A 14,340-nucleotide genomic window follows, 5' to 3' on the forward strand; every position below is an offset into this window, starting at 1 on the left:
TATTTGAAATAATAAGCAATTAAACACTGCTAACCAAATATGCCCTTTAATGTCTCGTCTTTGTAATTAGTATAGGCTATTAAGGTATGGTAAAGGATGACCAAATAATAAGAACAATAAGAATAAATAAAATGAACAGGCCTATTAAGCATCTGGATCTACTCGATGTATAGAGCTATTAGTGGCTCAAGTATGCCAGAATGTGCAATCCGCATGGTTTAATGTGGTCTACTGTAAGCTACTGTATTGCCTAGAGCCAATCGAACTCAATATTAAAACATATGAACATATGACCTTGTGTTTCTTTTAATATGAGCTCCCTTACTGCAAGTTTTCGTAATGCAATCATGTGTGACCAACATATTGCTTACTTGTTCACGCCGGATATCACGCACTGACGCACGCAGAGTTCCTGCCACACACAAATAGACTGTAAATGGAATATACTGAGTGGGCTCGTTTCGTGTATGGTTCAGAGGCAGCTGGCACAGGGCAGACGGTTCGCTTGCAACCCGATTCATTGGCGACATACATATATGATACCCCGAACCGTAGAAATATGTGGCCGATCAAGTAATTTGATCAACCCCATGCTAGAAAAGCACGGGCCAGCAAAATAAAGTGTCACCTCATGCTTTCAAGGCAGACTAGGCCTATGGCGTTTCTGACCTTGGTATGTAGGCCTATGTCTTAAATAGTGTAATAGGCATTGCAATCGCAATGCCTAACTGTCCTATGTTATTGCCTGGACCAAAAGGCTCAAACCTAGAAATATCCTATACCGTGTGGTATAGGATATTCACATATAGTTAACACGACACGTCCTTTCAGAATTTCTCCGTAACGCATGAGTTCAACCAGCTTTGTACTCCATATATTAGGACAACATTAGTTTATATCTTCCTCCTTATGCAAAATATATACACATATTATGCGTGTTTCATTGAATACCGCAACAGATATTTTTAATTAGATATCACCAGTTCAATTCCAAGGGAGCAGCAATGCAACAGGTCTAGCTATAGGCATTCATGGTAGCATCCTCATTTGGCCTAAAAATAACTCAAGGCGACGAGGCACATTTTTTTCGAAACCGATGCATCTTGGTATCCGATAGCAGGACTCTAAACCTCTGTAAATGGCGTTGCTGGACGCTATATAAGACGAGGGTGCTAGGCACTTGGTCAACACTTGAGCTCCACTTGGTTTTCACTCGCCTCAACGCAGCGCAAAAGGTGAGTTTAGGGAGATGCGCGGTCTCCTCTTTGACCGCGGGCCGATCGGCTCCTGCAAGCATCTTTACATTGGGAGCAGGGGAATTCCGATCATGGGACCTTTTCCGTGGTGGACTACCATAGAAATCAAATGGAACCCAAAATCATAAGATGGATCAATGGACACCTCGGGTTGAAAGGAATTTAAATGAGGCTTTTCTGAGGATTTATTTTTACTTTTTGGATAACACGTTCGCTAACAGTCTGTAGGCTGGGGAAATTAGTTATTGTAAAGAGTTTTGTTCTTTACAAGCGAACTAAGCATTGTTTCGCCTTGGTCGTTCGTCGCATTGATTTCTACTCTTGCTGACTAGAGTGCATCACCATGGGTCTTGTTGTGGATTTACCCAATTTGGCCTCTGATTGGATGCTCAAATATTAATAGATCAATACATGTTGTAGTTAAATTATGCACTGAGCTACACTTCTCTTGCGTTTAATAACATGCTTTGTATGAACTAAGATAGTATTAGGCTTCTATCTTGGTTTAAACAGGCCATCATGTATTTAATAATTTGCGGTTTACTGCCGTTGGTGGAAGTGTTATTTTAAGGATGACATTACTCAAATATTGCTCACTATACCTACGCGTTGCTCCATATATTCCTATATAGGCATTCAAACGTGCACGCTATTGGGTTCATCGTAGGCCTCCTCAAAATGAGCTATGGTTAATAATAATCTGAACAATATCATTATCATTACATGTTTAGCCTAAAGAAGCATTGATAAGTTTAGGCTAAACAGGCCTAATATTTTACGCTTTCAACACTATCTTCTCTCTCTCTTCTCAAAGATAGAAAAGATGTCCTTCACTGGTGTACTCGCTGACGCTGACGTCAAGGCCGCCCTCGGCGCCTGCACAGGTAAGCGGGGGTGGGGGGACGAATAACAAATAATACATAATATCCGCGTTTCAGTCTAGTGTATTCCTAAGACTTCAAACACATTTTTTATCAATTGCATATAAATATTTGGTCAAACAAAACATTGCAATTGAATGGGAAAGTGGCACACAATGATAGATTGACTCTCTGGCATAGTCTACTGCGGCGTCTCACGTTTTACTGATGACGGAGAGCCACAATAAGTCTTCACATCCTTTCATTTCATTTCGTTTTGGTTGTTCTTCGGAGCTCTTCGGCACTGTCACGGTGATCCTAAAAATGTTTTCACGCAGCTGCTGATTCCTTCGAATACAAGACCTTCTTCAAGGCATGCGGTCTGTCCGGCAAGTCCGCCGAGGAAGTCAAGAAGGCTTTCTTCATCATTGACCAGGACCAGAGCGGCTTCATTGAGGAGGAAGAGCTTAAGTATGACTCATTCTATTCACACTTAAAATAGCTAGGCTACTACACCATTAAATTACCTTTTGATATCTTTCCTTATAAAAGTCATTGTGTGATATCGCACTTCTTTATAGTAGGTTTAAAGGCTTCTATAATTGTATTATTAAAAAGATAATACAAAATACATATACTTTGCTTCAGAGTTTCACTGCTGAAGCTTTTGACATATATGACATATTCCTTAGGAAACACTTCTGTTCCTCATCAACATTTCCTCTTTCTTAAGGCTCTTCCTGCAGAACTTCGGCGCCGGAGCAAGGGCACTCACCGCTGGTGAGACCAAGGCTTTCCTCGCTGCTGGTGACGTTGATGGTGATGGCATGATCGGAGTTGATGGTCAGTACTTTTCTTTAATACACTAGATTTGAGCATCACACCACACATTGGTTCACATCATGAGACGAGATTCGGATTGAGCTTCATGTCATAGCAAGGTCTGCCACTAAACCCAAGCTATACCTCAGAACACTAATGCATTTAAAAAAATTCAAACAACAACCACGACAACATTGTTTGCTAAATTGATGCACTCATTGTTTGAGGATTCAACAAATGAAATACTTCCCTATTCTACATTGAGGACAATTATTGCCAGTTTATAAATAGTTAATAAAGATTTATTCATAAATTTCCTAAAGCAGCCTGAATTTACACTTAATCTCGGCTCAATACTAATGTTTTATACCATCTACCTTATCCCCACAGAGTTTGTCACCCTTGTTAAGGCATAAATCTCCATTGACCAACATCACAACAACTCTACATGGAACCGTGCACGCCCTGCAAGACTCAGTAACCATCAGCTGAAAGAATATTTTTTATATCTTATTTATGAATTGCCTGCAAACTTTTTCTCAACATCTAACACATCGTATAATGTTAATGTTAATGTTACTCGCATGTGTTAAATGTTCTGGAATCGACCTGTGCAAATGTACAAACTTATCTGCACTTTTGAGGAAGAGTGAAAAACCAGGAATAAATGCTCTTTTGTCGTAAATCCCTGCTTGTCAGCTCTACTTGTTATGAGATGAATGGTGATGGATGGCTGTTAGAGTGAAGAAGACCCATGTGCACACACTTCATGTCAGGGGGCGAAGGCTGGATAGGGTTCACACATTCAACACAGTTAGGGCATGAGCTCCAGCGCCCCTCTCTCTTTCTCCTTTTCCACCGCTCTCTCTCTCTTATCTCCCCTCTCTAGCCTTTCTCCCTCTTTCTCTTTCTATTTCTCTATCTTCTTATCTCCCTCTCCCTCCTTCATCTCTCTACCTCTCTCCACTCTCTCTTTAGGCATCTCTTTCTTATTCTCTCTCTCTCTTTCATTTCCCCTCTCTATCCTTCTCTCTTACTATCTAATTCTCTTCTCTCTCACTCCACCCTCTTCCCTTCCCCTATCGATCTCTCTCCCTCTACCTCTCTATCTTCCGCCCTCTCTCCGCCCTTCCCCTCTCTCGCTATCTAGCCCTCTCTCGCTCTCCTCCCCTCTGCCTTCCCTCTCTCTCTCTCTCTCTCTCTCTCTCTCTCTCTCTCTCTCTCTCTCTCTCTGCACGGTCAGTGGGACATATTGCTGTGGCAAGCAGATGGCTGAGGGGTAACTATGAATAGCCCATGGTTGTATCCGTAGGTTCAACTACTCAAGCAGCCTGAAGCTATGCAGCAATTCTCGTTTGTGTTCGGATGAGCTTGTTGGACTCATTTGGGACACTTTGTGCTCAACAAACGTGTCCACCGTAAACCGCTTATCTTTCAAAATAAATGCTTAAATTATATGCTTATTATATGCTATTAGAGAGAGAGAGAGAGAGAGAGAGAGAGAGAGAGAGAGAGAAAGAGACTACAATTAGACATCCAAGACACCAATGAAAACATTAGGGTTGACCCAATTTAAATTTCTATCTTAAAAGGAGCTATACTAGAATGTTAAGCCGCCATCTTGTACGTCTTCTGGGTTTTTGGTGATTTGAAGAGTTGAAATATGATTAATTTAATTTCAATTAGGATGTCAAGGGTCACATTTATGGAGCAACACCTGCAATTGTTATGTAAATGTCTTGCTGTAAAATCTTTATGGCACACTGACTTAAGACAATGACGTTCACCAAGGCCTACCAATTATAGGAATCAATTTATACAGTTATCATCTAAGTTTTATTTTTAAATAATTTTCTGATTAGCTTCTATATGTCTTTTCTTCACTTCACCTGCACAATTTACAAGACAAAGGCTAAATCAACCCCTGCCCTCCAACAATCAGAACCCTAGGCCTACTTCATTCCAGGGTGTAGGCCTATATATTATTAGCATGTGGTTAGACTATATTGTCGACTTTTTAAACGCACCTTTTAAGTGTCTTCTTTGTGAAACTCAAAATAGACCAGGCACTGGCCAGTAGAATTCTTCTGCCAGCCCCTCACTGCGGTGTCAGTTATCTTCTGCCTCAGATTTCGATGCACTTAAAGTATAAAAGGTCAAAAGACACGCCTGGAGGACCACTACAGTCGAAGTGTTTGTCATCTGTACAAAGCAAAAGACACCAGAGGTGAGTTCAGATCGGACTCGTTTGGGGGTTTAAAGGGATTTTGCAATCCACGCTGGCCAGCCAATGAGATGAGAAGGTTTTTTGCATTGTTTCGGAAGGAACTCGCAATAAGATCACAAGATGCCATGGATTCGTCTGCTCTCCATACCTCCCATAATCTGACTCGGTGTCAGATCCATCAAGCCGGACTCTTTGAAACTCACCATCCAAAAAGAGTCCTTTGCTTGCAATATAGTCAATAGGGATGGTTGCCTTGTTCGAAAAGGGAAATGCTGGTTTCACTTTGGTTTTGGAACAATGTTGACACTTGTCTTTGTAATTGTTTGTTGTTATTTTTGTTTTGGTTTGTTTAAAATAATAGTTTTTCAAATATTCCAAGTTTACAAGATGAGTACAATGTAGGACTATATAAATACTAATTAATTAATCATTTTCTATTTAGTTCCTGGTGATAGGTTATTATTATGATTTTCCAACTGGCCAGATGCTTACAAGAGATAAGGATGAAATATGATTAATGACATCTAACCCTAAGAGATATTAAAGTTATTTTCGTTTAATTTTTACTTTTACAGCTCAAAATGGCATTCGCAGGAATTCTCAAGGATGCGGAAGTTGCTGCAGCCCTGGAGGCCTGCAAATGTAACGTCTCTTTTTGCTACAATCAAAAATGTTCAGTACTTGTTTGAGTCATTACTGTACATTTATGTGCGCGATTCTCGGTGTTTTTGCTATGTTTCCAACAGCCGCCGGCTCATTTGACCATACAAAGTTTTTCAAATCCTGCGGTCTGGCCGGCAAGTCCTCCGATGACGTCAAGAAGGCCTTCGGCATCATTGACCAGGACAAGAGCGACTTCATTGAGGAGGATGAGCTGAAGTAAATAAGGCCATTTTAGACGCATTGTATATCAGCTACAAATGATACATACTTTGTCACCTTGACACCTAATTCTACTCTCTCTTCGATCAATCAAAGGCTGTTCCTGCAGAACTTCAGCGCAAGTGCACGCGCACTGAGCGACGCTGAGACGAAGGCTTTCCTGAAGGCCGGAGACTCCGACGGGGACGGCAAGATAGGAGTTGATGGTAGGGGTTTATTTTCGTCTTTATTCTATAATCTACAAGCAGCCCCATGAAGACATACCGTGCGCCTTGTAGGTTATGGTATCCAATTTCTCTATTTCAAACTCCCGTTGCTCTCTCTCTGTCTCATGCTCGCTCACTCTCTTCTCTCGCTCTCTCTCTCTGTCTCTCTCTCTCTCTCTCTCTCTCTCTCTTTCTCTCTCACACACTCTCTCCCCCCCCCCCCACTCTATTCCCCTGGCTCTCACTCTGTCCATCCCTCCCTCCCATCCCCTCACTCTCCCCATCAACCCCCCTCCTTCCTCTCTATGTCTCTCTCTCCACCACCCTCTCTATGTCTCTCTTTTTCTCTCCCTCTCTTTATGTCTCTCTCTCTCCCTCCCTCCCTCCCTCTCTATTTCGCTCTCTCTCTCCTTGCAGAGTTTGCTGCCATGGTGAAGGCATAAACAGACTGACCAACACCTGCTCTGATGGAACAACAAGGCCACGTAGACCTCGCCCCTCTTCATCTGAATATACATAATTTTTATACACTAGCTTGTGAGACATTTCCTCCTATGCAACACACTGTCCAGAAGAAGAAGAAGAAAAAATATGATTGTGAATGTAGCTTGGTTGTGTTCATGTCTTAAATATGAATTTTGATGTACTGTAAAATCTATTATGCATTTTTCAGAAACGACAGAAATAATAAAATAATTTTTCAATGGTCACTTAAATTGAGACAGTGATACCAAGAGTATTTATAGTCCATAGTATTCATAAGTTATCTTAGTATGGAGCAAACATGGAAAATGTTGCACATAACCGTATTTGATATGAATCGTACACCTAAATATTAAAAGTAATTCAATCATTATGACCTCTTATGTTAACCTGCTATGAATCCAAGTCAAATGTTATTTAATTTTCATTGGCTTGTCCCTCAATTGAAAGTTATTTTGTGAACTATATGGTGTACATGCAAGTCCACTTTTGTTTTTATTTACACATTTTACAAGAAACAAATGTGGTTTAACATGTTTCAAAATACATGTTTATTTTCACTTTAGATTTCAAAACGAATTCAACAATGTTACTGTCAATATTAATGTAATGTTAATTTTAATCAGTATTTGTTAAACACTGATATTCGTACCAGAAATTGGCAGTTAAAGCCTTATGGAGTAATTGTCAAAGGTGTTGGTTATTGAGGGACCCATGCCTGTGTCTTGCAGGGATCCTATAATACATGGCTGTTACTTGTTCAACCACTAGATGGCGCAAGCCCATAGCATTAGTTACATGCCCATAAGTGGACTTCTCGTGGGCGGTATGAACTTTGCTCTCAACATCTTCAACTTTTTAAAGAACAATCATTCATCATTCAGAGTTTGTGCACAATAGGTCAGCTATACCAATCAGCACTGGCATGTTTTTGGTCAAACTTTAGTCGTTAACGATTAAAGACTATTGTAGGCTTTGCCTTCGATGAGCAAGTAATTAACGGACACACACGCTTGTCCATGTGGACGCCACTTCTGACATTTAGGAAGGGGTTATCCCGAGCAGAGGAAAGCTGAAATTAGCAAATGTGAATAAATAAATGATAGAGCAGTAACCAAATAGCCTTGTCTGACTGTGCTGTATCAACATGGTGCATGACATCATCGGCTCTTTCGATCCGATGTCCGCCGTCTCTTCTCGCCGGTGTATCAATCTCCCAAGAGAGGTTAATTAGAAGTGGCCACTAGGTTAGATGAGGTGGTTGTTGACAATGACTAACCCAACCACCCTAAAATACTACAAGAGTGCATCAACTACAAACTACAAATGCAATGAGAAAGAAAATAAGCAACGAATTTAGGCCATCAGATATAAAACATTAACAGCCTTGAATCACTTGGTCACACAATGTTTAAGCATATATTATTTATTTGCTGTTGTATCCAGTTCAAACCACGACACCACATTACGCATGCAGTTGGATAGGCGAAACGTAATAGTCCCAGACTACGTAGAACTGCACACATGACATCATTAAATAATGTTTACACGAGTCAACCTCGATCCACATCTCATGACACGTCAGCACGCTAATAGCTACTGTTTAAGTTTTAAGGCTTAAATGCTGATTATGGTTCCACGTTCACGCAACGCAATGACCCCGCAGACGCTTCGACGCAGTCGTGAAGCTTTTGGTTCTGCGTCGGGTTTCAGCAAGCGGACCAATCACAGCCCTTGCTGCTGCGTCTCCTCGACGGAAGGTTAACATTTTTGGGAGGCGCACGTCAGGCCCAGGGTTCGAATTGGGGGGGGGGGGGGGGGGGGGGGGGGGGGGGGGGGGGGGGGGGGGGTGGTTGATACTTAAATACTTGATATATTATTAAAATGACAGGTGTTTGGTTTTGTAGTATTTCTCAATCTGTGCTCATCATGCAAGGAATGATCTAATGTCATACGATTTAAAACAACCCTTCAGTGGACTGTACCATTACTGCGCCTTCAGCATCTTTTGACTTTTGTTTACTTGACATCACTCGACTATTGCTCCAATCAAGGGCGTAGGAACCGGGGGGCACGGAGGGGACGTGTCCCCTCCAATATTGGAGACATTTGTCCCACCTAAAAATTATACCGGGGGAGAAAAATATTTAATTTTATTTTGAAAGCGCAACACAGCGTCTTGTCATCGCTTCTTATTCTAAAAAACTGCCATTCAAAATGTGTTTTCCTTTACATTTACAAATGTATCTTTTTAGTAGAATAAAATATATTTGTGAATTTTTTCGGTGTAGTTAATTTATGACATATTTCTGTTCAAACCATTAACGGATCTGTCAGGTTTCCGATATGTGTCCCCCCCAATGTTAAACTCATTCCTACGCCCCTGGCTCCAATACAAAACAACGGCGGCACTGGCAGCGATGCAGGTTATTTGTGTTTGACGTTACCAATAGAGCTGCGAGGAGAACTACGGTATCAAGGGGAAGGTTCCTTATGAGTTGTGAAAAAATGCAGGTTAACTAGATTTGTAGCGCGCCACTGCCCCAACATGAATGTCACGTGAATGAGCAATCGCGAACACTGGTCAGGCCCTTGCGGTGGAAGCAAGGAGGGTCCGCAAGGACGTTAGGGGTGCGTAACCCCCTTGCGTTGCGTGAACATGAGACCGTAATTAGCCTTTAAGTTATGGTTCCACGTTGACGCAACGCAATAACCAAATAGTCGCTTCAACGCAGTCGTGAACCTGTTTTGGTTCTGCGTGGGGATCACGTTAGCGGACCAATCACAGCCCTTGCTGCAGCCTCGACCCAAGGTTAACAATCAATAAATCTTTTATTTAACCAGGTATAAATCAAATTGTTTGGAGGCGCACATCAAGCCCTTGCGGTGAACTCAAAGAGCGTCCGCAAGGAGCGTCCACAAGGACATAATGGGGCAGTAAACCCCCTTGCGTTGCGTAAACGTGGAACCATAACAAAGGGCCAAAGTATACTACCCCGACTCTGTAATCCGTAATCCGACTCAGTAACTACGGAGACCCCTCGAGCATTCGCAGTTCCTCTGTCGGGATGCCGGATACGCAATGCAATTCGCCGCCCAATCGATCTAATATGTTGACTACAAACCATGTAAATAGGGTTGCAAATAAACTTCCAAAGCTTTTCAAATCTTATTTGGTGTTTTATTGGTCCTTACTGTGTAAAGTAAACAATGTACATAGTAAATAAGTTGCAACGTCAAACCAGGGAAAAGTGATTCCGGAAATGAATTTGTCTCCGTCCCTCTCCTTTGCGTCGACGGATAGTTAACAAATATTGGATGCGCACGTAAGCTACGGAGAGGGTCTCCGACAGGCTCTCCGGCGACGGAGGGTGCTCTCCGTGTCTACAGCGCTTTACGGAGGAGTGTAAACCGGCAGTAAGCCTTTAGGTTGGTGTTAAAGTGCATGCTCACGGTCGCCAGCTGGCGTGTTTTCGAGTGCAACAGCATCGAACTTAGGGGCGGCAGACCTGTCTCAAGGTGCCTACAGGTGTCCGTGCGTGTGTCCGTGCGTGTGACCACACCCATGCAAACTCGCACGCGCATCATCAGCTGCAGCAGCTGAACTCTACTGTTTTGCAAACCGAGCCGGGAATGACTGCTGGTTCTGTCGGAGGATATGGAGTCATATAGGAGGCATTTCCGTCCTGCAGTGTCACGTTGCGGATCAGATGACCCAGTCACAATGTCCTAGAAAGTTTTTCAGGGAGGCAGAATACATCCTGTTTTAAAACATATATCGAGTTATGACACCTGTACAGTGTACGTGCACACACACACACACACAAACACTTACACACACAAACACTAACACACACACACACACACACACACACACACACGCACGCACGCACACACACACACACTTTGTGTGTTTGTGTGGTCAACATCCATGGTCGTTGCTGAAGTCTCGCAGGACTCTTGTCTAATAACCCTTTGCTTTGTGTTTGTGTGTCAGACCAGCTGGGGCCAACAAATGTCTGTAATACACATGTACAACACGCACTTCATATCAAACTGTCAGACACAGAGGCAGACAGACAGATAATTATACGGACGGACAGACAGAAGGGAAGACAGAAACGTAATGGCAGTCATTCCTAGTGTATTCAAAACCAATAAACTGCCACGGCCACTGTGACAAGTTTGTCAACATTTCAAGGAATGGGCCATTCTGTAAAATGGTGGATCTGAAAGGACCTCTCCTCACCTAAACAACACTTCTTGAGGTTATCTGATCAACGGTGTACACCATGACCTATTCTTCAGACATTAGCTCACCTTTACACACACACACACACACACACACACACACACACACACACACACACACACACACACACACACACACACACACAAACACACACACACACACACACACACACTCACACACACACAGTCATGCAAGCACACACACTCAGAAACCCAAACACATACAAGCATGCATGTACAGTCATAAACTTATCGTTGTCCACCGTGTCCAGATTATGACTTATATTTCTGCATTTACTGTATGTGTATTTTTATGTGTGTGTGTGTGTGTGTGTGTGTGTGTGTGTGTGTGTGTGTGTGTGTGTGTGTGTGTGTGTGTGTGATTGCATATGTGTATGCTTGTGTGCGTTTGTACACACACACAAACCGAGGCACCAGGGGAAAACTCTCAACAGTGTTGTACTGTACAACAATATCTGAACCTTCATCATCATCATCATCATCATCATCATCATCATCGTCCTCCTATTCCTCCTCCTCCTCCTCCTCCTCCTCCTCCTCCTCCTCCTCCTCCTCCTCCTCATCCTCCTCATCACCAGCCCAGCCTGGCTGACCTTGTGCTCATCCCAACCCCTTTGTGAGGGTCAATGATGACCTCCAGGCTGGTACCTCTCATGTCCTCCTGGGTCGTGACGGTGATAAGGTCAGAACGCCTGCAGCAGCAGCAGCAGCAGCAGGCCCTCATGGTTGGGTCGGTTAAGAGTGAGATTGACATTAAGCGGCCGCATTCCATTCTGTAACTTCGTCTGTTGGCGTTTGTCTCGTAACGTTGCGGGATATGTTTTGAGAGCAAGCTTGTACCCCAAAAATGTCCTTGAGCGAGATACCCTAAAACTCCCATGGATTTATAACATATCATAAACGTATACTAAAAAAAAGTATAGAGTCCTTTTATATCAAAATGTTTGCTATCTGGTTAAGACTTGAAAGCCCAGTCAGAGAAGCTCAGTTTTAAAATGTTGTGTGTTCTGTCATGGAAAACTGGAAAGGGATCATCAAAGTTGTGATAAGGTACCTCCTAACTTAATTTAACCATTCACAGATCGCTCCACACTCTCGCTCTCGCTCTCTCTCTCTCTCTCTCTCTCTCTCTCTCTCTCTCTCTCTCTCTCTCTCTCTCTCTCTCTCTCTCTCTCCCTCCCTCCCTGCAGGGCGTTATACATAGTAAAGGTTAATTAGTTAGGTAGGAAACTCGATCAGGGGCGGGCATTTGGAATTGGATCCGCACACAGGTAACTCAAGCGATCGTCTTTGTCATTGGAATCAGACCTATATAAATCCTCCTCGACGGACACCACATCACCACATAGTCCTCCTCCTGCTTCTTCTGCATCATCAACACTTGTCGGCAACAGCCTCCTACATCACCTCCGTAAGTTGCCTTTCTTGCGGCTCGTTGTTCGGTCTTTCGTACGGGGAAATGATTCATTTTACTTTCCCGATTGTCTTTCGGATACAATACTTTTATGCTTAGAAATGTGAGGTGGTCGATCATGGGCTGCTGTGAGTGTGTATATTGTAGGCTACACAAAATAAGTTTCCGTATTTCCAATACGGTGGTCGCTTTCACGTGCGTTGAAGGTTATGGGTCCGGTGAAATTGACAAGATTAATTGCTCCTTTGCCAGAAGCCAATTCGAATGGAAAAACAGCTCAGCTACAGTCCATGGCGCAAAACCAAAAGGGTGCTCTCTCGATCAGCGCGTTAACTAAGACAAAGTAAACTAGGAGCAGTAACTCGCCCTTTGTTTTTGTGGCACTGTCAATTAAGAATGACCGCTCTAGTTCAACTTGTTAATAATTCACTCTTGTTTATCTTACAGGTTTAAAATGTCTCTCTCATCCATTCTTTCTGCTGATGCCATCGACAACGCTATCAAGGACTGCCAAGGTATCGCCTTCATCTACTGATCATAGTATCTGTGTCCTCTTTAGGAAAACAAATATAGGCCCTATATGTAGCTTCATCTTAAAAATAAATCAACAACAGATTTGAACAATGTAGAGATATTTGAAGATAAAAAAAACACTAAAATCATTTAAAAGGATGCAATAGAAACACACAGTCACCTTTGGTTTCTTGCTCTTGAATTCATTGTTGAATGTGTTTGAACTTCCAGCTCCGGATTCCTTCTGTCCCAAGAAGTTCTTTCAGATCTGTGGTCTTTCTAAGAAGAGTCCAGCAGAGGTGAAAAAAGCGTTCGCCATTATGGACAATGATGCCAGCGGCTTCATCGAGGAAGAAGAGCTCAAGTGCGTGAGAGGCTGTACAGATTAATGATTGTAGGCTGGAATACTTTGAAATGGACCAATGAGATTCTTAGAAAAACATTCTGAAGCTTGAGAATTACCCACATTTTGTCAATCATAGTCACAAAGAATACTGTTGCCTATCTGTCAGACCAACACATTTGTTAACCTGGATTCTTATTGTCATTATTAGAACTTTTATTTGTTGTAGCAAATGTTGTAGCAAATTGTTTTTCAATATAGCCCTACCATTGTATGAAATGAGGTCAAGCCAATAGCCTTATACACTTAATATATTTTCATAGCAGCAACACCAGTTGGAATGACACCAGAGGTTCAAAATCCTCCAGAACCCTAAGAGTTGCCTTTGATGGGGTGCCATTACAGGATCAGCACCCTACAGAAGTGTATAATGGCAAGCATACACTTGTATGATAGTTGGTGGTACACTGCAATTGTCAATGCCATATTTAAGCTTCCGTGAGTGACTAGGTATATAAATGCAAGTAAAAAAAAACAAGCAAATATAAATTAAAAGTAAAAAAACATTGAAAAGCTCAAGCGCTAAAGAGGGATGAGAGGAGGGAGAGACAGTGTGACCTTCTGAGTGTAAGCCATGTAACCTGTAGGTGACTCTTCCTGGTTTGCTGGGTCCTACAGGTTTTTCCTCCAGAGGTTTTCTCCTGGAGCACGTGTGTTGACCGCCGCAGAGACCAAGAACTTCCTGTCTGCTGCCGACGACGACAGCGATGGCAAAATCGGTGCTGATGGTGAGTGGACCAGTATCATCTAGCTTCACGTAGCTGGACATTGACAGTCCATCACAGTGTTTTCCATTAATGAAAGAGCGTAGGGAGTGTCGTATAAGGGGGCCTGTGAAGCCCTGTCAGACTATAGCTGTGATTAGGGCTATACAAACAAAATTGACTTGATTTGCCTTGAAAATAGGTGAAAAATTGCCAAATTCACATTGTTGGAAGGTTTTGATGCATGGCACAGGGGTACCTACAATGAAACCTTTATATCTCGGGCAAGCATTAAAAC

General features: G+C 42.5%; 3 protein-coding genes across 3 annotated transcripts in view; all 3 read left to right on the forward strand.

The window, feature by feature from the left end:
• Window positions 1–2,079: 2,079 nt before the first annotated feature.
• Window positions 2,080–3,354, forward strand: LOC307082900 (parvalbumin beta-1; the record flags this gene model as incomplete). Its single annotated transcript, XM_079746631.1, has 4 exons — window positions 2,080–2,140; window positions 2,455–2,587; window positions 2,850–2,959; window positions 3,329–3,354. 4 exons carry the CDS (start codon window positions 2,080–2,082, stop codon window positions 3,352–3,354), a joined length of 330 nt encoding a protein of 109 aa, XP_079602757.1.
• Window positions 3,355–5,746: 2,392 nt separating this feature from the next.
• LOC307082898 (parvalbumin beta-2) lies at window positions 5,747–6,783 on the forward strand (the record flags this gene model as incomplete). Its single annotated transcript, XM_079746629.1, has 4 exons — window positions 5,747–5,807; window positions 5,912–6,044; window positions 6,144–6,253; window positions 6,671–6,783. The coding sequence occupies 4 exons, from the start codon at window positions 5,747–5,749 to the stop codon at window positions 6,694–6,696; spliced, it is 330 nt and encodes a 109-aa protein (XP_079602755.1). The 3' UTR covers window positions 6,697–6,783.
• A 6,093-nt stretch (window positions 6,784–12,876) lies between these two features.
• Window positions 12,877–14,340, forward strand: part of pvalb8 (parvalbumin 8) — a gene marked incomplete at its 5' end in the record, with an annotated part of 2,011 nt that continues 547 nt past the window's right edge. Inside the window, 3 exons of the mRNA XM_079746630.1 lie at window positions 12,877–12,937; window positions 13,167–13,299; window positions 13,957–14,066. Of these exons, the coding sequence (XP_079602756.1) occupies window positions 12,877–12,937; window positions 13,167–13,299; window positions 13,957–14,066 (304 nt within the window). The remainder of the gene's footprint in view (window positions 12,938–13,166; window positions 13,300–13,956; window positions 14,067–14,340) is intronic.

This window comes from Pollachius pollachius (genome assembly GCF_949987615.1).
Source record: "Pollachius pollachius genome assembly, chromosome: 11".
Lineage (NCBI taxonomy): Eukaryota > Metazoa > Chordata > Actinopteri > Gadiformes > Gadidae > Pollachius > Pollachius pollachius.